This window comes from Camelina sativa, chromosome 17 (assembly GCF_000633955.1).
Source record: "Camelina sativa cultivar DH55 chromosome 17, Cs, whole genome shotgun sequence".
NCBI classification, from domain to species: Eukaryota; Viridiplantae; Streptophyta; class Magnoliopsida; order Brassicales; family Brassicaceae; genus Camelina; species Camelina sativa.
Window position 1 is genome coordinate 32,878,527 of NC_025701.1, and position 26,377 is coordinate 32,904,903.

The following is a 26,377-nucleotide window of genomic DNA, read 5'->3' on the forward strand; positions in this document are numbered from 1 at the left end:
TCAATCCACACACAAAAAAAAGGTTTAATATTATACTATCTGATCTTTGATTGAATTTGAAGAAAAAAAGAAGTATATAAAGATTTTGTTGTTGTATTTGAGATGGCATTCAAACATGTGAATGAGTTGCAAAGCTGGTCCTATCTAATCTATTTAGATCAGGCTTTAGTCTACTACATAATATGACAAAAATATAATCTGCATGCATAAGGGCATCATTAATAGGGAAACTAATTTTGGTGTTCTTAGAATAAAGATATAGTGAAAATAATGTAATATCAGTAGTTAAGATCTTTTGTTAAAAAGTTAGTTATTGGGAGAACATGTTTAAGATCATAAGATTTAATTATATAATATTTTTAAACATTTTACAATTATAAAAACTTTTAAAATAACATTTAAATTGCAAACTTATAAACTTTTACTAAAATTCAAAATACAATACCAAATTTTTATGAAACAAAAAAACATTGTAAATAAAATATAAAAAAACAAACAAACATACAACTCTTGTTGTTGTTGTTGAGCCTTGTGGAGGAGCAGTTGAATTCATATTCGTGTTTGTTTGTACTGCTTGCTGAGATATCGGTCTCGGTTGAGGCATATTGCAGCGCGGTAAATGCAAAGGAGGACCTGAAGGAATTGGAGCTTCCGCTGTTGTGACTGAGGGTCGAGAAGGAGCAGCTGAATTCATAGTCATGTCCGTTTGTACTGCTTGCTGCTGCTGCGTTGGATGTTGGGAGCTCCTAGCTGCTAAAGAAGGAAAAAGTGTGAGTGTCATTGTTTAGCTCATTCGCTTTTTCGATATTCACTTTTCTTAACTCTTAAAGATTACCTCTAACAGCTGCAGTATCTGTGGCTGCACTCTTCACTTGACGTGAACACTTGTAAGCGTTCGCCAAGAGACTGTTCATGGCAATCAAACTCTTAAAGGCTCCACTCGTACTCACTGCATGCTTCAGCCATCTTTCTCTCGAGTTCAGCCTTCAACTCTAATGTCTGTTTACAAACAACAAGACAGTGAGCAGAGAAGACAGAAAATTGAATAAAGATTAGATTTTACCGAGAATAAACTAAATAAACTAAACAACANGGTTGAGGCATATTGCAGCGCGGGAAATGCGAAGGAGGACCTGAAGGAATTGGAGCTTCCGCTGTTGTGACTAAGGGTCAAGGAGGAGCAGCTGAATTCATAGTCATGTCCGTTTGTACTGCTTGCTGCTGCTGCGTTGGATGTTGGGAGCGGAAGTGAACACTTGTAAGCGTTCACCAAGAGACTGTTCATGGCTATCAAACTCCTAAAGGCTCCACTCGTACTCACTGCGTGCTTCAGCCATCTTTCTCTCGAGTTCAGCCTTCAACTCTAATGTCTGTTTACAAACAACAAGACAGTGAGCAGAGAAGACAGAAAACTGAATAAAGATTAGATTTTACCGAGAATAAACTAAACAACAACAAACTAACCGTTTCTTCAAAGTTTTTCCTTAAGGTCCCTTGCTCTTTGTTCAACTTCTCCAGTTCGTAGTCACATATGTCACTGCACGAAGGGAAATGTAACCGAGGAATCTGTCCCATAGGATTGTTGGGAAGAGATGTATCCGCTGATGCATTGACTGTTGATCCACTATATGAGATGTTAGGAGGCTGAACACCTGCTTCATGGACATCCTCAAACTAGTTAACTACATAACAATCAATAAACGCACCAAAGCCTTTACATTCTAGTAAACACCAACTATTTAGTTAAAACATTTTTAATCACTATCTCTGGGAAGATCATGACCTAAAGAAGCTGAGATTTTTCCACAACATAACATAATCCTATAGTTTTCGCTTAACCCACATTCAGTTTCAAACCAATGATTCTTACTTAGCTACGATTTTTTTGATTGATAACTAAAGATCAAAACCCTAATCCCCAAATAATCTCGTTTCCAGATACAGAAGCATCATCCTACTTAACCAAATTATCATCCAATCCAAATTTCAAACCCTAATTCCCAAATCCTCTCGTTTCACCAAATTGAAACCAAATCACCGACTTGCTTAAGATTGCGACTCTCGACGCCGAAGTTTTTCGCGGAGAAAGAGTCTTTCGCAGCAATCCTTTCCTTAGCGCGATGGTATTGAGCATCGGATCCGTTCAAATCCTTGTTCAGTTTAGCTTCTTCCTGAGAATTATAGACTCGATTTCAAAGAAGGATGAGAGAAATGAATATTTTTCTTTCTCTCCAAAATATCTCGACCAATCAGAATATAGGAAACAAAGGAGAACTGGGCTTTAGAGCATGTGCATTGGTGTAGGACAAATTTTGGTTCTTCAAATATATTAATCTTATTTTGAGAGTTTCTTAAGTTTGGTATGAGCATTGGTTTCCCTCACAGTTGGTCTCCTGGAAAAAATAATAGTATTTTAATTTTAAAAATTAATTATTTAAATTAATAAGTAAAAACATATTAAAGTTTTAATTTAAATAAAACATATAACATTGACATTAAAAACATAAGAAAATTACAAAGTTGAATGTATGAGATCGTAACATAAATGCAAGGAACTACACATAAGGTTCTAATGATCACAATGGATATGAAAGTTGATAGATAATATTGATGTAAGAAACAAAACTGGTATGCTCTCGTGAAATCTGAATCACATGCTGGAGAGATGATTATAACCTCAACCTTCTGTGAATCTATGACTACAATTGGGGCAAATGTAGGATGTTGTTTGTCCTTCATCAGCTGATCTCGTCTGCAAAAACCAGAAATATCCCATGAACACAATTCTTTGAAGTTGAATCAAAGAAGACAAGAACTTGAAACCACAGAATTAAAAAAGCTGGAGTATCATACTTGTCTAGTTGTGTATACAAGCTCTGGGTGCTGGCATTTCTCGCAAGCCTTTTTGATCTGCAAAGAGACGAATCATCCATCAACATCACAAGCCATGGATTGAGAAAGAAAAAAACGTGTAAAAGATCTGTTATCTTATTACAAACCTTTGGTAGCTCTGCTTCTTCCTGCGTCTTTTTACCAAACAGAGATATTCCTAATTCTCTTCTGATATCCTGTAATAAGCAAAGAGCATGAGTTGTATACTAATGTTCATGATACAATGTTCTTGCAAAAAAAACAGTCTCCAAATGTTCAAGCCTGAAACTAACTACATAGCAGGAAATGATTGTTTTCATTGTGTGTGTGTGTGTTGTGCGTGTTCATAGCCTAATAACAATGGACTAACACAAATAAAGAGCATAGAAATCATCATAACTCTGTGAAATAGAAACAAATTTACACAACACAGCTTATGAATAACATACAGATTATACGATGCAACAAAGAAACATACCTCAGCAGAAACTGTGTAAGCTATGTTCTTGTCAATGATATCAGAAAACAGTAAAAGCAAAAATAACAAAATTAACCCAAGAGACAAAGAAACAAATAAACAAAAACTGTTTGCATTTGATAATAGAAAACTTCATGGATACCTTTAGCATTTCTCGTTGTTTTGCAAAGTGGGCATTCTCTAGATTTAGCATTTCTGTCACCATCGTCCCACACAAACCACAGAACAAGAAACCACTTTCTCGAGATTTCTTCATTACAGAACCTTTTTTAAACACAAGACACCCCAAAAAAAAAATTATATGCTAAAACGAATTAAGTAAAGTAAACATCTTTAAGCTTGATATCTCCATCAATTCATCCAAGACTTAATTATATGTTCTAAAACATCAAATAAACAACTAAGAAATCTAATAAGCTCATACCCAGAATCTAAAAATCAAGACTTTAATCCATTGAAGTTCAAAATTCGAACTAAACCAAACAACTACTTCGTCTACGAAAACCATCAAAAAATCATTGAAAAATGATACCCAAAAATCTGCATCTACAAGCTCAAACAGAGATATTTCAATAGAATTGGAGAATTGTAAGCCCTAGTACCTTTGGATTACGATCGAGAAAGCTTTTCGCAGAGCGCGTCTCGAGAGACAAGTAGTCTAGGACCTTTGGATTTGCCTTTGCTTCAGCCAATTTTCAAGGAGATCGGCCTTCAGAATCAAATCGCCGTCAAGAGAGAGAGAGAGAGAGAGAGTAAAGAAAGAGAGACGGAGAGAAAACAAATGACTCGAGACCACGATTTTTTTCGGTTCACCCTACCCAAACGACAACAACCTATTACACACCGCCACGTCCACGTGTTATGAAGGACGGACGAAAATACGTCCCGTTTGTAGATAAGTTTCTTTCATAATTCATTCATTTCGATTTAAAATTAAAATTTTAATTATGTGGGACGGACTCAAAGTACGCTGATGCACATGCTCTTAGATCAGTTCTATCTCAAGACCAAAATTTTTGATCTAAGCCCACTATTCCCTTTTTTATTAATAAAATTGGGCTAAAAACACACCAATAGTTCTGCCGTTAATGATGGCCTAACGTTATTATTTGTTGAATAAAAATTAGCTACTGATCATTTAACTGTTTTATAGTAATAATTTTTAAAAATATGAAACATAAAATGCATTCATATATCAACAGAAGGGAACACAATATATTACCATCTCAACACATGAATGAATCATGCTTTTTTTCTGTGTCCTTTTTTGTTTTAGAGTTTTGATTGGAGGAGCCAATATCTATCTCCACTAAGCAGATTTATTTTGTTTTCTTTATTTGTGTTACATATTATCTAATTTAGATCAGGCTCTACATAATAAGACAATATAACCAGCATGCATCACATTATTATCTGTTGAATAATAATTAGCTACTAATTTAACTGTTTCTTAGTAATAATTTTCAAAAATATGAAATATAAAATGCATTCACATTTCAACAGAAGGGAACACAATATTACCATCGCATCACATGAATGAATCATGCTTTTTTCCACTAAGCAGATATCTCCACTAAGCAGATTTTTTTGTTTTCTTTAATTGTATTACATATTATTAAAAAAGACTGTGAGCCAAATATAAAGATGGGAAAAACAAAAGGGGTCAACCGTAACCAAAATAATACTAAAAAATTTGTGCAAAAGATATTGTAGTAATGTTGATGAAAATAAAGAGACAATGCATCATCAATTTATAATTGTGTAATTTGTGGTCCACTGAGAGAGAAGAAGGAAGTTGCATGTGGTAAAGGCCACACCAAGAAAACGACTCACTTCCTCAACTTGCCCCCAAACCATATGATTTCATTCACCTTTTCTTGTCCTCCACCACAATCATATTTATTTCCCATTGTAGAAACTATAATACTGACTTACACTTCTAAAGATTTAATTCTTACCTAACTTCCACCTGTTTGGCTCACTATTTTTGGACTACATCAGGGGATCAAACCCATTTTTTTAGTTTAGTTTGCTTCTATATCATGTTAAGATCCATTACATCTTAAAAGACAAATTGGTAATAATTAGAGTGACTATGCTCTTTATATATTTTAACTAAGTTTCACTTGAGATTTCGAGTATCTGGTTTAGAAGATAAAAAGATAAACAGAGACTAACACATTACAAGATTCATGATATACAACTACAGTATGATACTTTACTTTCACACAAGAGTCATAGCTAATTGGTTCGCCACTGAGGATTTCAATGTAGGAGAAACCGGAGAATCTCCAAAGAACACATCGAACAGGGCAGATATAACACTGCCTGACTCGATCGTAGCATCCACAACCGTTGGCAATCCTCCCGAAGAAACAGAAACCTAACAGACGAGCCAACAAATGAGCAAGCAACAACAAAAGATCATGTGTAAAAACAATTCTAAAAGCCTGAAAAAATGTGCTTACAAGCATTTTAGAAGGGTTGATCCAAGTCAAGAGTATGACACTTCCTTTGTTGAGAGATCTGCTTTGGAAGATCCCGCGAAATGTAGAGAGAGCGGTAGTATCCTCGGAAGATGGAGATTTGATTCTCGGTGAAATGGCTTCATCCAATGCATCCCAGAAAGTTTTACCATCAACATCTCTCACGAGAACAATCTGCAATGCTTTTTCTGCTTGAGCTGCATTGATGAGAGGAAGATGACTTAAGACAGAGAGAGAGAGGGATCAATGATGGATGACGAAAGCTATCAGTTTTCACATTTCCTTACCTTGAAAAATGGAACTGAACAGTGATGAATCACTTTGGATCTCATCAGCAGATCGACCTTTCCAAGCGCTTAACCCACTCAGGATAGATTCATTCACATAATAGCCCGCAGCATAGACTTTGACACCAATGATAGCAAACTTTTTCTCCCTAAACCCTGAAAACATTGATGCATTTTTCATAAATAGATCCATTAAAGGAAGTCTCAGAGCAAGTTTAGAAGCATTTCAAACACACAAGACCCCACAGAGATATATGATAAAAGCTTTGAGAAACGCTAGCATTTTTGAAGCTAGGGAGTTCAGATATGATAAAAACTAACCTGTGCCAAGCAAAGACAACGGAGAAGAACAACCAGGTAATGTCACTGATCTCTGAAACTTCACGCTTGTAGCCGTTTCTTCAGCATAGTCCTCTGCATTTCCAACTACAAAAGCCAGACAGACCAAAATGAAACTTGGTAAATACTCAAATTGCAATCAAATTTGTTCTTTCTGCTTTCTAAAAGAAAGAATCAAAATGATTGATTAACCCTAAACTCCAAAAGCAAACTCAACTACAAATTTCAAATCAAATTCTGTTTTTTTTTTTTTTTCCTGAAATGAAAGACAACAACAAAGGTTCAACCTTTACCTGAAGAAGCTGCTGATTTAACGATCCCACGCGATTTTTCACCACAATGCATCTTTCTAATCAAAGAATTGCCTTTTGGAGAAGGGTAAATCGAAGCTTTCCTTAGAGAAGAAACGCAGTCCCCTGTCTGAAGAACCCGATTCGAGAACTTTACGGGAAAATGGTGAATTGGTTCAGCATTAGTGCGCAGAGAGACACACATTGCTGATGGAACCGCTGCAAGAACCCTGTCCATCTTCAAAACTCCGGCGATAAATCCTAAGTGAAGTGTTTTGATTTGAGGAAGAAGAAGAACAAATTCTCACACTAGTAGCTTTGGTTGTAATTAACGAAGAAAACCTGACGTTTTTAGTTTACGCAACTCCACTACTTGTCGTTTTGACATTAACAAGTGAAAAAACACATTAAAAGGTCAAGACTTGGTGTCGTTTAAGGTGTGGGATAACTAACTGCATGTCGTTTTAAGTGTTTAGGTTCCCTCGTTCTTCGTCTTCAGCCTTTTTCAGACGAGATTAGCTTCTCCGAGAGAGAGAGAGAGAGAGATGAGAACGAGAGTGCTGAGTTTTCTGAATCAATGGCGTGGAACAGCGAAGGAAGCGTTCGAGAATGTATCAATCGTAGCCAAGTTTCTCTGCTTGCTTCATGTCACGGATCGTTACATAATCTCCTCAACTCACGTCTGTAATTGTTTGTAACTCAAGCGAAATTGAATTTGTTTATCTCTTTTTGTATTCTTCACAAAATCTAAATTTTTTTTTTTTGGTTTGATTTGGGGGTTTTAGGTTCAAGGTCCAAGTATGCTTCCGACGCTTAATCTCACCGGCGATGTAATTTTGGCGGAACATTTATCACATCGGTTTGGTAAGATTGGGCTTGGTGATGTTGTGTTGGTTCGATCTCCGAGAGATCCAAACAGGATGGTGACGAAGCGAGTCTTGGGTTTAGAAGGCGATAGACTCACTTTCTCTGCTGACCCATTGGTTGGTGATAGCTCAGTCAGCGTTGTGGTATGCTCATTGAGCCATCTCTCGATTTTAAAAATTCAATCTTTTTTTTGTTGCATTTGGTTAAACTATTTGATTTAATTTTTGCAAAAGAAATCTAGGGTTTAGGGTTTATCTGCGTATGATGGTCTAAAAGGTGAAGAATTGCTTGAAACTGGATTAAAGTCGAGAGTAATTATAGCTTTTAGGGTGTAAGAGTTTATGGAATGTGAAAAATTTATAGGGTTTCTAGGTTATCTATGTGATGATGATACGGGATGGTTTAGAAGGTGAGACATTGCTAGTTACTGGCTTCGATCTAAAGCTGAACTCAGAGTAGTGATAGCATTAAGAGTTTACGGTGAAAAGAAGATGGAATTTGCAAATTTATAGGGTTTTAGGGTTTATGTGTGTATGATTGATGATTTGGAATGGTCTAGACTCTAGAATGTAAATCATTTGCTGGTGACTGGTTTCGATTAAAGTCAGATTCGTTATAGCATTTAGGCTCTCTGCTGTTGTATTATACCTCTGCACTGCACTACGGACCAATCTTGGTTTCTTACAGCACCAAAGCTTGTCTGATTAAGGGTCTTGTGTAATAGATTCCAAAAGGTCATGTTTGGATTCAGGGAGATAACTTGTATGCTTCAACTGATTCACGCCATTTTGGACCTATACCTTACAGTCTCATCGAAGGCAAAGCTCTTCTGCGGGTAAATCCTTCTAATCTCAAAATTTCTAGCTATGAAGTTATTATGAATGAAACTGTGACAATAATATTTTCAGTAACCTATGTGTTTGCTTCTCTAGGTCTGGCCACCGGAATACTTTGGGTCATTGAGATGACAATCATATACATAGACATTGAGACATTGAGGTTGTCTCCATGCGGTATCGGTTTCTTCCGCAGAATGACGCATCAAGGAAGGATTACCCGAGCGGTTTTATTGTTTCTTAGATACATATCTATTTTCTCTCTGTATTTGATCTTTACTTACANAATCATATTTATTTCCCATTGTAGAAACTATAATACTGACTTACACTTCTAAAGATTTAATTCTTACCTAACTTCCACCTGTTTGGCTCACTATTTTTGGACTACATCAGGGGATCAAACCCATTTTTTTAGTTTAGTTTGCTTCTATATCATGTTAAGATCCATTACATCTTAAAAGACAAATTGGTAATAATTAGAGTGACTATGCTCTTTATATATTTTAACTAAGTTTCACTTGAGATTTCGAGTATCTGGTTTAGAAGATAAAAAGATAAACAGAGACTAACACATTACAAGATTCATGATATACAACTACAGTATGATACTTTACTTTCACACAAGAGTCATAGCTAATTGGTTCGCCACTGAGGATTTCAATGTAGGAGAAACCGGAGAATCTCCAAAGAACACATCGAACAGGGCAGATATAACACTGCCTGACTCGATCGTAGCATCCACAACCGTTGGCAATCCTCCCGAAGAAACAGAAACCTAACAGACGAGCCAACAAATGAGCAAGCAACAACAAAAGATCATGTGTAAAAACAATTCTAAAAGCCTGAAAAAATGTGCTTACAAGCATTTTAGAAGGGTTGATCCAAGTCAAGAGTATGACACTTCCTTTGTTGAGAGATCTGCTTTGGAAGATCCCGCGAAATGTAGAGAGAGCGGTAGTATCCTCAGAAGATGGAGATTTGATTCTCGGTGAAATGGCTTCATCCAATGCATCCCAGAAAGTTTTACCATCAACATCTCTCACGAGAACAATCTGCAATGCTTTTTCTGCTTGAGCTGCATTGATGAGAGGAAGATGACTTAAGACAGAGAGAGAGAGGGATCAATGATGGATGACGAAAGCTATCAGTTTTCACATTTCCTTACCTTGAAAAATGGAACTGAACAGTGATGAATCACTTTGGATCTCATCAGCAGATCGACCTTTCCAAGCGCTTAACCCACTCAGGATAGATTCATTCACATAATAGCCCGCAGCATAGACTTTGACACCAATGATAGCAAACTTTTTCTCCCTAAACCCTGAAAACATTGATGCATTTTTCATAAATAGATCCATTAAAGGAAGTCTCAGAGCAAGTTTAGAAGCATTTCAAACACACAAGACCCCACAGAGATATATGATAAAAGCTTTGAGAAACGCTAGCATTTTTGAAGCTAGGGAGTTCAGATATGATAAAAACTAACCTGTGCCAAGCAAAGACAACGGAGAAGAACAACCAGGTAATGTCACTGATCTCTGAAACTTCACGCTTGTAGCCGTTTCTTCAGCATAGTCCTCTGCATTTCCAACTACAAAAGCCAGACAGACCAAAATGAAACTTGGTAAATACTCAAATTGCAATCAAATTTGTTCTTTCTGCTTTCTAAAAGAAAGAATCAAAATGATTGATTAACCCTAAACTCCAAAAGCAAACTCAACTACAAATTTCAAATCAAATTCTGTTTTTTTTTTTTTTTCCTGAAATGAAAGACAACAACAAAGGTTCAACCTTTACCTGAAGAAGCTGCTGATTTAACGATCCCACGCGATTTTTCACCACAATGCATCTTTCTAATCAAAGAATTGCCTTTTGGAGAAGGGTAAATCGAAGCTTTCCTTAGAGAAGAAACGCAGTCCCCTGTCTGAAGAACCCGATTCGAGAACTTTACGGGAAAATGGTGAATTGGTTCAGCATTAGTGCGCAGAGAGACACACATTGCTGATGGAACCGCTGCAAGAACCCTGTCCATCTTCAAAACTCCGGCGATAAATCCTAAGTGAAGTGTTTTGATTTGAGGAAGAAGAAGAACAAATTCTCACACTAGTAGCTTTGGTTGTAATTAACGAAGAAAACCTGACGTTTTTAGTTTACGCAACTCCACTACTTGTCGTTTTGACATTAACAAGTGAAAAAACACATTAAAAGGTCAAGACTTGGTGTCGTTTAAGGTGTGGGATAACTAACTGCATGTCGTTTTAAGTGTTTAGGTTCCCTCGTTCTTCGTCTTCAGCCTTTTTCAGACGAGATTAGCTTCTCCGAGAGAGAGAGAGAGAGAGATGAGAACGAGAGTGCTGAGTTTTCTGAATCAATGGCGTGGAACAGCGAAGGAAGCGTTCGAGAATGTATCAATCGTAGCCAAGTTTCTCTGCTTGCTTCATGTCACGGATCGTTACATAATCTCCTCAACTCACGTCTGTAATTGTTTGTAACTCAAGCGAAATTGAATTTGTTTATCTCTTTTTGTATTCTTCACAAAATCTAAATTTTTTTTTTTTGGTTTGATTTGGGGGTTTTAGGTTCAAGGTCCAAGTATGCTTCCGACGCTTAATCTCACCGGCGATGTAATTTTGGCGGAACATTTATCACATCGGTTTGGTAAGATTGGGCTTGGTGATGTTGTGTTGGTTCGATCTCCGAGAGATCCAAACAGGATGGTGACGAAGCGAGTCTTGGGTTTAGAAGGCGATAGACTCACTTTCTCTGCTGACCCATTGGTTGGTGATAGCTCAGTCAGCGTTGTGGTATGCTCATTGAGCCATCTCTCGATTTTAAAAATTCAATCTTTTTTTTGTTGCATTTGGTTAAACTATTTGATTTAATTTTTGCAAAAGAAATCTAGGGTTTAGGGTTTATCTGCGTATGATGGTCTAAAAGGTGAAGAATTGCTTGAAACTGGATTAAAGTCGAGAGTAATTATAGCTTTTAGGGTGTAAGAGTTTATGGAATGTGAAAAATTTATAGGGTTTCTAGGTTATCTATGTGATGATGATACGGGATGGTTTAGAAGGTGAGACATTGCTAGTTACTGGCTTCGATCTAAAGCTGAACTCAGAGTAGTGATAGCATTAAGAGTTTACGGTGAAAAGAAGATGGAATTTGCAAATTTATAGGGTTTTAGGGTTTATGTGTGTATGATTGATGATTTGGAATGGTCTAGACTCTAGAATGTAAATCATTTGCTGGTGACTGGTTTCGATTAAAGTCAGATTCGTTATAGCATTTAGGCTCTCTGCTGTTGTATTATACCTCTGCACTGCACTACGGACCAATCTTGGTTTCTTACAGCACCAAAGCTTGTCTGATTAAGGGTCTTGTGTAATAGATTCCAAAAGGTCATGTTTGGATTCAGGGAGATAACTTGTATGCTTCAACTGATTCACGCCATTTTGGACCTATACCTTACAGTCTCATCGAAGGCAAAGCTCTTCTGCGGGTAAATCCTTCTAATCTCAAAATTTCTAGCTATGAAGTTATTATGAATGAAACTGTGACAATAATATTTTCAGTAACCTATGTGTTTGCTTCTCTAGGTCTGGCCACCGGAATACTTTGGGTCATTGAGATGACAATCATATACATAGACATTGAGACATTGAGGTTGTCTCCATGCGGTATCGGTTTCTTCCGCAGAATGACGCATCAAGGAAGGATTACCCGAGCGGTTTTATTGTTTCTTAGATACATATCTATTTTCTCTCTGTATTTGATCTTTACTTACATTGAAAACGATGATCCGGAGATAATACAGTGACTAACAAGTGTTTTGAGAGATAGCTTAAAGAGCTGAGATTGTACCTAGCTAGCTACTATTACATTGGAGGGAGCAATTTCAGTGAAAGGAGCAGCCACTGTACTTAACTTAAGACAGAGGTCGAGTGTAGAGCTTGTTCTGATATTTACAAGTTGATGCTACGGATTTAGCATTTAAGTGAACTCTCAAGATAAAAGTGTTAAGTAAAGAGAAAATTTATTGAAGTGTTTAAAGAACTACTAATTACATACATATACCGACATTCTACCTATCTATTTCTTCTCCAGTGCAAACTATACACTCTGCATAATTTCAGACTATACACTTCACTTGTTTCACTCCTCTCTTCAACACATCTCGGCTTAAATAATTACTCCATTGTTCCTTATCTGCACAAATCGCCCCTATTAAAAATGTGTATTTTGAATTTAATTGGACATGCTCTAATCAGACCGAACCGGTCTTGCTTTTAAACTAATCTTTATTTATAGCTGATTAGGACTAAATAGAAAATTTAAAAGTATAGGTAATCTTTGGAAAATTTCCAAAGTTATTGACCCTTTCAGAGAATACAAAGATAGGTTAAAAAATAGGTTTAAGGGTAAAGTAGACAATTCGAAGCACTGAAGGTATTCTTCTTCTTCTTCTTGGCGCTTATAAATAAACATCGCCGCAATTAGGGTTAAAATCCAAAGTGCCTTTGAGAGATCAGAGCAGCGAGATTTACAATGCTGTTTTTGTTCCGTTGCAGGCATAAATCAAAACCCAATGATCTTTTCTTTATCTCCNCCAATGATAGCAAACTTTTTCTCCCTAAACCCTGAAAACATTGATGCATTTTTCATAAATAGATCCATTAAAGGAAGTCTCAGAGCAAGTTTAGAAGCATTTCAAACACACAAGACCCCACAGAGATATATGATAAAAGCTTTGAGAAACGCTAGCATTTTTGAAGCTAGGGAGTTCAGATATGATAAAAACTAACCTGTGCCAAGCAAAGACAACGGAGAAGAACAACCAGGTAATGTCACTGATCTCTGAAACTTCACGCTTGTAGCCGTTTCTTCAGCATAGTCCTCTGCATTTCCAACTACAAAAGCCAGACAGACCAAAATGAAACTTGGTAAATACTCAAATTGCAATCAAATTTGTTCTTTCTGCTTTCTAAAAGAAAGAATCAAAATGATTGATTAACCCTAAACTCCAAAAGCAAACTCAACTACAAATTTCAAATCAAATTCTGTTTTTTTTTTTTTTTCCTGAAATGAAAGACAACAACAAAGGTTCAACCTTTACCTGAAGAAGCTGCTGATTTAACGATCCCACGCGATTTTTCACCACAATGCATCTTTCTAATCAAAGAATTGCCTTTTGGAGAAGGGTAAATCGAAGCTTTCCTTAGAGAAGAAACGCAGTCCCCTGTCTGAAGAACCCGATTCGAGAACTTTACGGGAAAATGGTGAATTGGTTCAGCATTAGTGCGCAGAGAGACACACATTGCTGATGGAACCGCTGCAAGAACCCTGTCCATCTTCAAAACTCCGGCGATAAATCCTAAGTGAAGTGTTTTGATTTGAGGAAGAAGAAGAACAAATTCTCACACTAGTAGCTTTGGTTGTAATTAACGAAGAAAACCTGACGTTTTTAGTTTACGCAACTCCACTACTTGTCGTTTTGACATTAACAAGTGAAAAAACACATTAAAAGGTCAAGACTTGGTGTCGTTTAAGGTGTGGGATAACTAACTGCATGTCGTTTTAAGTGTTTAGGTTCCCTCGTTCTTCGTCTTCAGCCTTTTTCAGACGAGATTAGCTTCTCCGAGAGAGAGAGAGAGAGAGATGAGAACGAGAGTGCTGAGTTTTCTGAATCAATGGCGTGGAACAGCGAAGGAAGCGTTCGAGAATGTATCAATCGTAGCCAAGTTTCTCTGCTTGCTTCATGTCACGGATCGTTACATAATCTCCTCAACTCACGTCTGTAATTGTTTGTAACTCAAGCGAAATTGAATTTGTTTATCTCTTTTTGTATTCTTCACAAAATCTAAATTTTTTTTTTTTGGTTTGATTTGGGGGTTTTAGGTTCAAGGTCCAAGTATGCTTCCGACGCTTAATCTCACCGGCGATGTAATTTTGGCGGAACATTTATCACATCGGTTTGGTAAGATTGGGCTTGGTGATGTTGTGTTGGTTCGATCTCCGAGAGATCCAAACAGGATGGTGACGAAGCGAGTCTTGGGTTTAGAAGGCGATAGACTCACTTTCTCTGCTGACCCATTGGTTGGTGATAGCTCAGTCAGCGTTGTGGTATGCTCATTGAGCCATCTCTCGATTTTAAAAATTCAATCTTTTTTTTGTTGCATTTGGTTAAACTATTTGATTTAATTTTTGCAAAAGAAATCTAGGGTTTAGGGTTTATCTGCGTATGATGGTCTAAAAGGTGAAGAATTGCTTGAAACTGGATTAAAGTCGAGAGTAATTATAGCTTTTAGGGTGTAAGAGTTTATGGAATGTGAAAAATTTATAGGGTTTCTAGGTTATCTATGTGATGATGATACGGGATGGTTTAGAAGGTGAGACATTGCTAGTTACTGGCTTCGATCTAAAGCTGAACTCAGAGTAGTGATAGCATTAAGAGTTTACGGTGAAAAGAAGATGGAATTTGCAAATTTATAGGGTTTTAGGGTTTATGTGTGTATGATTGATGATTTGGAATGGTCTAGACTCTAGAATGTAAATCATTTGCTGGTGACTGGTTTCGATTAAAGTCAGATTCGTTATAGCATTTAGGCTCTCTGCTGTTGTATTATACCTCTGCACTGCACTACGGACCAATCTTGGTTTCTTACAGCACCAAAGCTTGTCTGATTAAGGGTCTTGTGTAATAGATTCCAAAAGGTCATGTTTGGATTCAGGGAGATAACTTGTATGCTTCAACTGATTCACGCCATTTTGGACCTATACCTTACAGTCTCATCGAAGGCAAAGCTCTTCTGCGGGTAAATCCTTCTAATCTCAAAATTTCTAGCTATGAAGTTATTATGAATGAAACTGTGACAATAATATTTTCAGTAACCTATGTGTTTGCTTCTCTAGGTCTGGCCACCGGAATACTTTGGGTCATTGAGATGACAATCATATACATAGACATTGAGACATTGAGGTTGTCTCCATGCGGTATCGGTTTCTTCCGCAGAATGACGCATCAAGGAAGGATTACCCGAGCGGTTTTATTGTTTCTTAGATACATATCTATTTTCTCTCTGTATTTGATCTTTACTTACATTGAAAACGATGATCCGGAGATAATACAGTGACTAACAAGTGTTTTGAGAGATAGCTTAAAGAGCTGAGATTGTACCTAGCTAGCTACTATTACATTGGAGGGAGCAATTTCAGTGAAAGGAGCAGCCACTGTACTTAACTTAAGACAGAGGTCGAGTGTAGAGCTTGTTCTGATATTTACAAGTTGATGCTACGGATTTAGCATTTAAGTGAACTCTCAAGATAAAAGTGTTAAGTAAAGAGAAAATTTATTGAAGTGTTTAAAGAACTACTAATTACATACATATACCGACATTCTACCTATCTATTTCTTCTCCAGTGCAAACTATACACTCTGCATAATTTCAGACTATACACTTCACTTGTTTCACTCCTCTCTTCAACACATCTCGGCTTAAATAATTACTCCATTGTTCCTTATCTGCACAAATCGCCCCTATTAAAAATGTGTATTTTGAATTTAATTGGACATGCTCTAATCAGACCGAACCGGTCTTGCTTTTAAACTAATCTTTATTTATAGCTGATTAGGACTAAATAGAAAATTTAAAAGTATAGGTAATCTTTGGAAAATTTCCAAAGTTATTGACCCTTTCAGAGAATACAAAGATAGGTTAAAAAATAGGTTTAAGGGTAAAGTAGACAATTCGAAGCACTGAAGGTATTCTTCTTCTTCTTCTTGGCGCTTATAAATAAACATCGCCGCAATTAGGGTTAAAATCCAAAGTGCCTTTGAGAGATCAGAGCAGCGAGATTTACAATGCTGTTTTTGTTCCGTTGCAGGCATAAATCAAAACCCAATGATCTTTTCTTTATCTCCTCTTGCAATTAATCTTTCATAATCGCAAATCGGAAGAAAAGATCTCACATTTCGTTGATCAGAGGAACCAAATCTTTTTTTTTTTCTTTATCGTTTGTTTTTTTTTTATCTTGTTTCTGTTGTTTCTCTCTGTCTATTGTTTTGTTTTACATGTTTTATTTATGTCATGTCTGAAACCAGAGCTTCTGCCCTACATTTTGTTGAGGGTTTTTGTTTAGTAGCTAGCAATCGATGCCACTATGATAGAAAAGACTGTTTTTTTATTAATATTATCCGGAGGTTTTGGTGTCTCGTTGGTTAAATTGTATTATGTGAATCTCATTGGTAAAATTTGTATATGCTCGCTTGGTTTTACTTGGTACATGTCTGAAACATATCTTGCTTGATAATTAAATGCCAAGTCTTGCTTTCTTCACTACTTAAGCGCTTCTGGTGTCATTTCAAATTTATTTACTCCATCCTATCAGGCACATCATTATCATCTGTCAAGATCGAGAGTTATTTGTATGTGGGATTTGATATTAGTGACCCCATAAGCTCGTTCCATTGAAAAGAGATTTGAGAAAAGAAAACAAAATGAGACAAAAGGTTCATGGAATGTAATATGATGAAGTTCCCCTTGTTGGGATTGATTCATTAACGTGGCTATATGAAAGTCAAAATGGTTACATAAAATCCAGAATTCAAGTAAGGTATATTCACAGTACAGAACAGAACATGTATTCTGGCCGATTCAGATCCAAACAATCTTGATTGACACAAGTCTTGTTAGCTAGGTATTTTAATTACTTCACTCTGCCACTGGGACTCGGTCGGAAGAATCTACTGCTGCCTTCTCTACCCACCTTTTGTGAGAATGCAGTAGAGTCATTACATAAGATTTTATTGGGGATTTACAATTTTGAGATAACCGTAAGATGAATCTTTGGATGATGAACTCGTGTGAGAAAATAAGATGAAGTTGCTTATAATTTCTATATTCCTTTATTGAATTTGTATTTTATTTTATTTTTATTGATCCTTTGAAATATAAGGCACAAATCTATATAGTAAAATATGATTGGTTGGGTGACTTGTGTGATTTAGGGGGTGTATTGGAACTATGATTTTGGAGAATTTGGTGAGATTTTGAAAATTTAGAATTTTGATAGATTTTAGGGAAGTTGATATGATTTATGGTGAAATTCTTTCAAATCTCACCTAAAACCATGAGATTTGGATTTCTATATTTTTAACTAAACAAATCCTCTCAAATCCTCCAGAATCCCTAAAACTTATTAAAATCCAAATCCACAAATTGTTTTGAATAACAGTGGATTTTAAAGTAGATTTTTAAATCATCAGTTCAATAACAGTGGATTTCAGGAGACTTTTAAAAATCCATGATTGAATAACATAGGATTTGTAAATTTTAACAAATCACTTAAAATGTCAAGTTGAATACACCCCCTAGAGTATAATAAGAATTTTAAGGATGTAAAAAAAATTAACAACCGGACAGTTTCTCCAGTTTTTTTTATCTAGGGCTTCATCCATCATGATGAGTGAACGTAAGCAGCAAGGTACCGAGAATAACCTAAGCGTAGCCGGATCCGATAAAGGATCTTCAAGTTTTGATTCAATTCCTGTTGATCTCATCATCCATATCTTGTCAAGATTATCTCTAAAGTCTATAACAAGGTGTCGTTGTGTATCAAAGCAATGGTCATCCACAATTCGCCGTCCAAATTACACCAACCTGTTCCCTATCAAGTTCCCGGCTCCGCCGCGGCTTCTTTTCGCTTTCAAAAACACACATGAGTTTTCCTTCAACTCTTCACCTCACAAGCCGAATATGAACTCATCTCTGGTAGCAACCCCTCATCATAGGATCAGTAGCACAAACTTCTTTCAATTCTGTCGCCCTATCCGCGGACTGGTCTGTCTTCATCATATCAAAAACAATTATTCAGTGGCGGTGGTTTTTAACCCCAGCACAGGAGAGTCTTTAACCTTATCCAAACTGAGAATATTGGAGGGGGTGCGACCAAAGAGGAGAAACATAGGAGAAATATATTCTTTAGGGTTTGATACAATCGATAAGCAGTTTAAGGTATTGCGTATTAGAGTAGATAAGGGTTATCTTTCATTTGTCTTTATCTTGTTTAGCTAACGTAATCTCCAAGACTCCTTGGATTACAATCTTAACAACCTGATTACCTTGTTGTATAAATATGTATTCTCCTAATGAATAGAATCATCAGTTCTCATATTCTACATGGTATCAGAGCATCTGATCCTAACCTAAAATTTTTTTTTCTTCCGCCGCTTTCTTCCTTCTCTTCTTCTTCTTCTTCCTCTTGCACTCACGTTTATCTTCTTCTTCTTTGCACAACTTCTTCCTTTCTCTCATCATGTCTGAAGTATCCTCTACTTCCATTGAATCAGCCCCTGTTTTCAATGTCTCAGAACCTCAAAAGACATTGATCTCACTCAACATGAGCAATATCACCAAACTGACTCCAACCAACTTCATCACCTGGCGTCTTCAAATCCGATCTCTTCTCGAAGCACATGAGCTTCATTGCTTCATTGCCGATGAAGACAACACACCACCGGCAACAATCAACACTGCCACCGCTGCTGATCAACCTAATCCCAACTTTGCTGCCTGGAAACGCCAGGACAAACTTCTGTTCAGTGTTCTGCTCGGATCTCTTTCACTTCCTGTTCAAGCAATTGTTGCTCGTGCCACCACATCCTCTGACATCTGGAAGACCCTCACCAACACTTATGGGAAACCATCTCGTTCTCATGTACGCCAAATCAAGGATCAACTCAAGGAATCTCACAAGGGAACCAAGACCGTGAGTGACTACATGCGCGGCATCATCGACAAGTCCGATCGTCTTGCGCTGCTTGGTGACCCTTTACCTCATGAAGATTTGCTTGATTACATCACCAGTGGTCTTGGTGACGACTACAGAGCCATTGTTGAAATGGTTCAAGGTCGAGACACACCCATCGCCATTGATGAGCTGCATGAGAAGCTTCTCAACAGAGAGAATACTCTCAAAGCTGCAAGGCAAGGTGATTTCTCGATTCCTGCAACCGCTAATACGACACAATTTTCTCGTGGAGGTTCATCTTCTCGTGGTGGTTACAACCCGTCCCGTGGTGGTTATCAACCATCGCGACCCTATCTTGGAAAGTGTCAGATATGTGGAGTTCAAGGCCATGGTGCTAAACGATGTCCACAATATCATTCTCCATCACCGCAACAACCTTACCCTGCACCACAGTTCGATCAGTACCGCGGGCCTGCTCCTTCTTCTTCCTGGTCTCCGCGTGCCCCTCATCTGCCTCTCCCTTCACCACAATGGCGACCACAGGCACATCACACCACAAGGAGCTCACACCCTGACTTGACACCTTGGTTGCTTGATAGTGCCGCATCTCATCATATTGCCAGTGACTTCAACAATCTGTCACTACAAACACCTTATACTGGCAATGACTCGGTCATGATTGGTAATGGCACAGGGCTTCTCGTTACTCACACTGGTTCTGTCTCGTTTCCCTCTCACTCGAAACCACTTCATTTGCAGAATGTTTTATGTGTACCTGAAATGCAGCGAAATCTCATTTCAGTTAACAAATTATGCAAAACCAATAATGTCATGGTTCAACTTTGTCCATATGATTTTCAGGTGAGGGACCTACACACGGGGATAACACTTCTCAAAGGCAAGGCCAATGAGGGGGTGTATGAGTGGCCTCTTTCTGCTTCCAAACTTTTTGCTTCAGCTTTCTCAACAATAAAGTCGTCTCCTTCGGACTGGCATTCTCGTTTAGGACACCCAAACAACCAAACACTTTGCCTTATGTTAGCTAAATTTTCATTACCAAGTTCTTCTTCTNACCAACTTCATCACCTGGCGTCTTCAAATCCGATCTCTTCTCGAAGCACATGAGCTTCATTGCTTCATTGCCGATGAAGACAACACACCACCGGCAACAATCAACACTGCCACCGCTGCTGATCAACCTAATCCCAACTTTGCTGCCTGGAAACGCCAGGACAAACTTCTGTTCAGTGTTCTGCTCGGATCTCTTTCACTTCCTGTTCAAGCAATTGTTGCTCGTGCCACCACATCCTCTGACATCTGGAAGACCCTCACCAACACTTATGGGAAACCATCTCGTTCTCATGTACGCCAAATCAAGGATCAACTCAAGGAATCTCACAAGGGAACCAAGACCGTGAGTGACTACATGCGCGGCATCATCGACAAGTCCGATCGTCTTGCGCTGCTTGGTGACCCTTTACCTCATGAAGATTTGCTTGATTACATCACCAGTGGTCTTGGTGACGACTACAGAGCCATTGTTGAAATGGTTCAAGGTCGAGACACACCCATCGCCATTGATGAGCTGCATGAGAAGCTTCTCAACAGAGAGAATACTCTCAAAGCTGCAAGGCAAGGTGATTTCTCGATTCCTGCAACCGCTAATACGACACAATTTTCTCGTGGAGGTTCATCTTCTCGTGGTGGTTACAACCCGTCCCGTGGTGGTTATCAACCATCGCGACCCTATCTTGGAAAGTGTCAGATATGTGGAGTTCAAGGCCATGGTGCTAAACGATGTCCACAATATCATTCTCCATCACCGCAACAACCTTACCCTGCACCACAGTTCGATCAGTACCGCGGGCCTGCTCCTTCTTCTTCCTGGTCTCCGCGTGCCCCTCATCTGCCTCTCCCTTCACCACAATGGCGACCACAGGCACATCACACCACAAGGAGCTCACACCCTGACTTGACACCTTGGTTGCTTGATAGTGCCGCATCTCATCATATTGCCAGTGACTTCAACAATCTGTCACTACAAACACCTTATACTGGCAATGACTCGGTCATGATTGGTAATGGCACAGGGCTTCCCGTTACTCACACTGGTTCTGTCTCGTTTCCCTCTCACTCGAAACCACTTCATTTGCAGAATGTTTTATGTGTACCTGAAATGCAGCGAAATCTCATTTCAGTTAACAAATTATGCAAAACCAATAATGTCATGGTTCAACTTTGTCCATATGTTTTTCAGGTGAGGGACCTACACACGGGGATAACACTTCTCAAAGGCAAGGCCAATGAGGGGGTGTATGAGTGGCCTCTTTCTGCTTCCAAACCTTTTGCTTCAGCTTTCTCAACAATAAAGTCGTCTCCTTCGGACTGGCATTCTCGTTTAGGACACCCAAACAACCAAACACTTCGCCTTATGTTAGCTAAATTTTCATTACCAAGTTCTTCTTCGGTTTCTACTTCATTGTTTTGCAATTCATGTTCTATCAATAAAAGTCACAAGCTTCCGTTTTCAACCTCTTCTCTCACTTCCAGTCGTCCATTAGAGCTTCTCTTCTCGGACGTCTGGACATCCCCTGTTATGTCTATTGATGGATACAAGTATTATGTCATCTTTGTCGATCACTACACTCGCTATACTTGGCTCTATCCCCTCAAAACGAAATCTCAACTTGCTCAAATATTTCCTGTTTTTAAATCACTAGTCGAAAACCGATTCAACACTAAAATCACTACACTCTTCTCTGATAATGGTGGCGAGTACCTTGGACTCCGACAGTTCCTTGCAAGTCATGGCATCTCACATCTCACAAGTCCCCCACACACACCTGAACACAACGGAATGGCAGAGCGGAAGCACCATCACATAGTGGAAACGGGTCTTTCTCTCCTTACTCACGCTCAAATACCAAACATCTATTGGACTTACTCTTTTGCTGCGGCTGTCTACTTGATCAACCGTCTCATCACTTCAAATTTGGCGGCTGAATGTCCTTATCAGATGCTGTTCCAAGAAGTTCCAAACTATCACAAGCTACGCTCGTTTGGATGTCTCTGCTACCCGTGGCTCAAGCCGTATGGTCAACATAAGTTCACGCCAAAGTCCAAGCCGTGTGTGTTCATGGGGTACTCTCTCACTCAAAGTGGTTATATTTGCCTTGATGTCGAGACATCACGTGTATATATCTCTCGCCATGTGTTTTTTGTTGAATCGGTATTTCCTTTCCCTCGTCTCTCAGCTCAAACACCACCTCCTTCTCCAAACACTACTTCCTCTGATTATGCTTCCGCATCCCTTGTTCCAATCTTTCCGCAAACACCTATCTTGGCCACTCTCCTGTGTCCTGTTCCTTCGCCTGCAGTCGACGTCTCTGAACCATCTCATGACTTGGAATCTGCAGTCTCCCCTGCTACGGTTGTTGCCCCAGCTACAACGGAGTCTACATTCCCACCACCTCTTCAGACAAATGTTCACTCCATGACAACTCGCTCTAAGAACAACATCAAGAAACCAAATACGAAGTATGGACTTCACACTGTCTTGACCGAGGTGGAACCTGAGACGTTCACAAAAGCCTTTAAAGATGATAAATGGAGGGATTCGATGGGCACATAATATAATGCCTTCATTCGAAACAACACCTTTGATCTTGTTGATCGTTTTCTTGCTACTAACATCGTTGGTAACAAATGGGTTTACAGGATCAAACGAAATCCGGATGGCTCGGTCGCGAAGTACAAGTCTCGCCTTGTCGCCAAAGGCTTTCATCAACGGCCTGGTGTTGATTTATATGACACATTTAGCCCAGTTATCAAGCATGCTATGATTTGTCTAGTTCTTGGTACTGCGGTTGCGTCAGATTGGCCTCTTCAACAACTTGATGTCAATAATGCCTTCCTGCAGGGTCCGCTTGAAGAAGAGGTTTATATGCTCCATCCACCAGGCTTCATAGATAAGGACAAGCCAAATCACGTGTGTCGACTCAATAAGGCTGTCTATGGGCTAAAGCAGGCGCCTCGTGCCTGGTACACTGCCCTTAAAGACTTTCTTGTGAGTATCGGTTTCAAGAAGTCACTTGCAGATGAATCTCTGTTTGTTCAACACTCTGGCAATTCCTTTGTCTACATGCTCATTTATGTTGATGATATCATCATCACTGGCACCTCTATGGCTGCTATCACGAGTGTCACTGTTCTCCTTGCCGCTAAATTTTCGTTGAAAGACCTTGGTGAACTCTCTTACTTTCTCGGTATGGAAGCTTACCGCACCAAGGATGGGTTGCACCTCACACAAACCAAATATATCACAGACTGATGCCAAACCAGTCGCCACTCCGATGTCTTCTGGTGAAGTTCTTACTCTCTCCTCCGGTGATATACTGCCTGATTCCTCTGTTTATCGGGCAACGGTTGGCAGTCTTCAATATCTCACACTAACTCGGCCAGACATTGCCTTTGCCGTGAATCGACTCTCTCAGTATATGCATCAGCCCCAAACTCTTCATTGGGAAGCAGTAAAACGAGTGCTTCGGTATCTTGCTGGCACCGCAAACTTGGGTATTTTCTTCTCCTCCAAGTCGCCTCTCAATCTTCATGCATACTCTGATGCTGACTGGGCTGGGAATCGAGATGATTACACTTCAACGGTGCCTACATTGCTTATTTGGGTCATCAGCCTGTCTCGTGGTCCTCGAAGAAACACACTGGTGTTGCTCGCTCGTCTACTGAGGCTGAGTATCGGGCTCTCACGGCGGCAGCTGCAGAAGTCAAGTGGCTTACTTCCCTTATGGCTGAACTCGGTCTCAAGTCGGTCAATGTTCCTGTTCTTTACTGCGACAACATCGGCGCCACTTATCTCTCGGCCAACCCTGTTTTTCACTCGCGCATGAAGCACCTCGCTCTTGATTATCATTTTGTTCGGGAGCAAGTTCAAGGGAAGACGCTTTGGGTTGCTTACATTCCCTCGGCTGATCAGCTGGCGGATGCTCTAACCAAACCACTGCCTCGTACTCGCTTTCTTGATCTTTCTACCAAGATTGGTCTCTGTTACCGACGTCCATCTTGAGGGGGTGTATTAGAGTAGATAAGGGTTATCTTTCATTTGTCTTTATCTTGTTTAGCTAACGTAATCTCCAAGACTCCTTGGATTACAATCTTAACAACCTGATTACCTTGTTGTATAAATATGTATTCTCCTAATGAATAGAATCATCAGTTCTCATATTCTACGTTGCGTATTATCTGGTTGTGTAATGGCTCAGACAAGTGGTCGTCCAGTACTGAGTATCAAGTTCTCACAATAGGGACTGGAAATAGATCTCTCATATGGAGAAATATCCAATGCAGCACAATTCAGTGTCCTCTAAGCGTTAGTGGGATATGCATCAACGGTGTTTTGTATTATCCAGCAAATATCAATAACAAAAAACATATGATTGTTTGCTTTGATGTTAGGTTTGAGAATTTCAGTTTTACTGACATTGATCAAGAAGACTTGGTAACAAGCATCTCAGATCCTTACACTATTAGCATGATCGATTACAAAGGTAAATTAGGTGTTTGTAATTGTACTATTTACGATAATCTTCTTGTTAAGTTGTGGGTTTTGGAGGATGCCGAGGAACATAAATGGTCAAAGCATATCTACCAAACACAAATGCCCCGTGCAGCGAGCTCTATAAGCCTTGCAGGAATGGTTTCTAGTGGCGAGATTGTGTTGTACCCGTGCTATGGACCAAGCAATGTACAAGAGCCTTTCTTCATTTATTACTACAATCTCGAGAGCGGAATTATCACAAGAGTGAGACTTGAAGTTCCAATATTCAAAGAGTTTTCCTATAGTAGATTTTTCATATTTTCAGATTTTGAGGAGGATCTGACGCCTATCTAAAGTGTTAACTTCTCCCAAAGATCCAGACATAACTAATCACATGATCTATATCTTTGTCTTTTGTGTTTTTTTTTTTTTTTTACCTTATACGTCTTTTTTTTTTTTTTATGTTACAGAAACACAGTTTTTAAAGTTTGTTTCTTGAATTCATTGAACCAAAAAAGTTGTCAGCTTATTACAGTGTCTTTTAGTTATATTTGGTAGCATTCTCGATCTTAGTTGATTATGGCTTAACGATTCTCAAAGCACCAATGGATGCCACTATGCAAAACTTGTAGGCTTAGGAGTTAGGACTAATTAATGTAGTGTTTGTGTTTGACTGTTTCCTGATCTAGTCAAAACTCAAAATTATCATTCGTAGAACCATGAAGTGCTGGAGTACAAACAACATGTCCTTTTTTTCACATGATGTTGTAAAATTAGCATGGAGACGCCTTAAAAACTCCAAGAAGAAGCGAAGTACAATATACGTGTTTAATATGTTAATCTGGCTATTAGATTTGAATCCGCATTAGAGCACACATTGAAATTATTTTTATTAATTTATATTATAATTTTAGAATAAAATATAATTTATATGATAGTTTTTAAAAGTTTTTTTTGATAAAACATTATGCAATAAAATCATATGTTAAATATGATGGTTTGAAAAACAACCTATTTTGTAAGTTTTGTATTGTTAATTTTGTAATCTTATTATATAAAGTTGGGTTTTGAAAGTTAGCCATTAACAAGATTTTGACATGTGTCAAATTATCAATCTCAGATTTTGACATCTGTAAAAGTTAACATTTAATAGGAGAGATTTGATTGCAACAAAAATAAAATATTTGTTCTAAAGAATATTAATAATGTAAAAAAATAATTATCAAAAATTACAGAATAAATAATTAAAGGAGATTATTTATATATATATATATATGTTCATAAAATTTGAAATTGTAATATTATTTACTTATATTTAATTTGAAGTTACTAATTCTACAAAAAAATATAGAAAAAGGGATTAAGGAAAATATACAGTTAATTTNATTGATTAGTATATTATGTAATATATTTTTTATTTAAAATATTTTTTGATCCAACAGTTTTAGTAATTAAAAAACTATATTTGTAACAGAGAGTATATTTAGAANTTTAATTGGGAATTTTTTTTAATAGGAAGGTAAATTTTTCTTATTTTTTTAAACCAAAATTTTCTCATAACTTCTCTTTATTCAGTTGGGAATAGGTAAAATTAATATGTTGATCCAAAAAAAGATTAATATATGC

General features: G+C 38.1%; 6 protein-coding genes and 1 pseudogene across 8 annotated transcripts; 3 read left to right on the forward strand and 4 right to left on the reverse strand.

Annotated features, from left to right (window-relative positions):
- On the reverse strand, positions 2,665-3,613 carry LOC104758701 (annotated as a pseudogene).
- On the reverse strand, positions 5,428-7,052 carry LOC104760015 (fatty-acid-binding protein 3, chloroplastic). 2 transcript variants are annotated; one of them, XM_010481617.2, is made up of 5 exons: positions 6,755-7,052; positions 6,444-6,548; positions 6,123-6,278; positions 5,818-6,032; positions 5,428-5,732 (listed from the first exon to the last, which is right to left on the reverse strand). In XM_010481617.2, the coding sequence occupies exons 1-5, from the start codon at positions 6,987-6,989 to the stop codon at positions 5,574-5,576; spliced, it is 870 nt and encodes a 289-aa protein (XP_010479919.1). In that variant the 5' UTR covers positions 6,990-7,052; the 3' UTR covers positions 5,428-5,573. The 2 variants fall into 2 exon arrangements, with proteins under 2 accessions (XP_010479919.1, XP_010479918.1); XM_010481616.2 differs by having other exon boundaries at positions 6,749-7,049.
- On the forward strand, positions 7,224-8,728 carry LOC104758703 (mitochondrial inner membrane protease subunit 1-like). Its single transcript, XM_010481619.2, has 4 exons — positions 7,224-7,431; positions 7,537-7,761; positions 8,343-8,453; positions 8,551-8,728. Exons 1-4 carry the CDS (start codon positions 7,297-7,299, stop codon positions 8,584-8,586), a joined length of 507 nt encoding a protein of 168 aa, XP_010479921.1. The 5' UTR covers positions 7,224-7,296; the 3' UTR covers positions 8,587-8,728.
- On the reverse strand, positions 8,928-10,552 carry LOC104758704 (fatty-acid-binding protein 3, chloroplastic-like). Of its 2 annotated transcripts, none has more exons than XM_010481620.2 (5): positions 10,255-10,552; positions 9,944-10,048; positions 9,623-9,778; positions 9,318-9,532; positions 8,928-9,232 (listed from the first exon to the last, which is right to left on the reverse strand). In XM_010481620.2, the coding sequence occupies exons 1-5, from the start codon at positions 10,487-10,489 to the stop codon at positions 9,074-9,076; spliced, it is 870 nt and encodes a 289-aa protein (XP_010479922.1). In that variant the 5' UTR covers positions 10,490-10,552; the 3' UTR covers positions 8,928-9,073. The 2 variants fall into 2 exon arrangements, with proteins under 2 accessions (XP_010479922.1, XP_019094695.1); XM_019239150.1 differs by having other exon boundaries at positions 10,249-10,550.
- LOC104758705 (mitochondrial inner membrane protease subunit 1-like) lies at positions 10,724-12,448 on the forward strand. The gene is made up of 4 exons (XM_010481621.2): positions 10,724-10,931; positions 11,037-11,261; positions 11,843-11,953; positions 12,051-12,448. Exons 1-4 carry the CDS (start codon positions 10,797-10,799, stop codon positions 12,084-12,086), a joined length of 507 nt encoding a protein of 168 aa, XP_010479923.1. The 5' UTR covers positions 10,724-10,796; the 3' UTR covers positions 12,087-12,448.
- On the reverse strand, positions 13,030-13,802 carry LOC109124805 (fatty-acid-binding protein 3, chloroplastic-like). Its single transcript, XM_010482869.2, has 3 exons — positions 13,568-13,802; positions 13,257-13,361; positions 13,030-13,091 (listed from the first exon to the last, which is right to left on the reverse strand). The coding sequence occupies exons 1-3, from the start codon at positions 13,800-13,802 to the stop codon at positions 13,030-13,032; spliced, it is 402 nt and encodes a 133-aa protein (XP_010481171.1).
- Positions 14,037-15,761, forward strand: LOC104758706 (mitochondrial inner membrane protease subunit 1-like). The gene is made up of 4 exons (XM_010481622.2): positions 14,037-14,244; positions 14,350-14,574; positions 15,156-15,266; positions 15,364-15,761. Exons 1-4 carry the CDS (start codon positions 14,110-14,112, stop codon positions 15,397-15,399), a joined length of 507 nt encoding a protein of 168 aa, XP_010479924.1. The 5' UTR covers positions 14,037-14,109; the 3' UTR covers positions 15,400-15,761.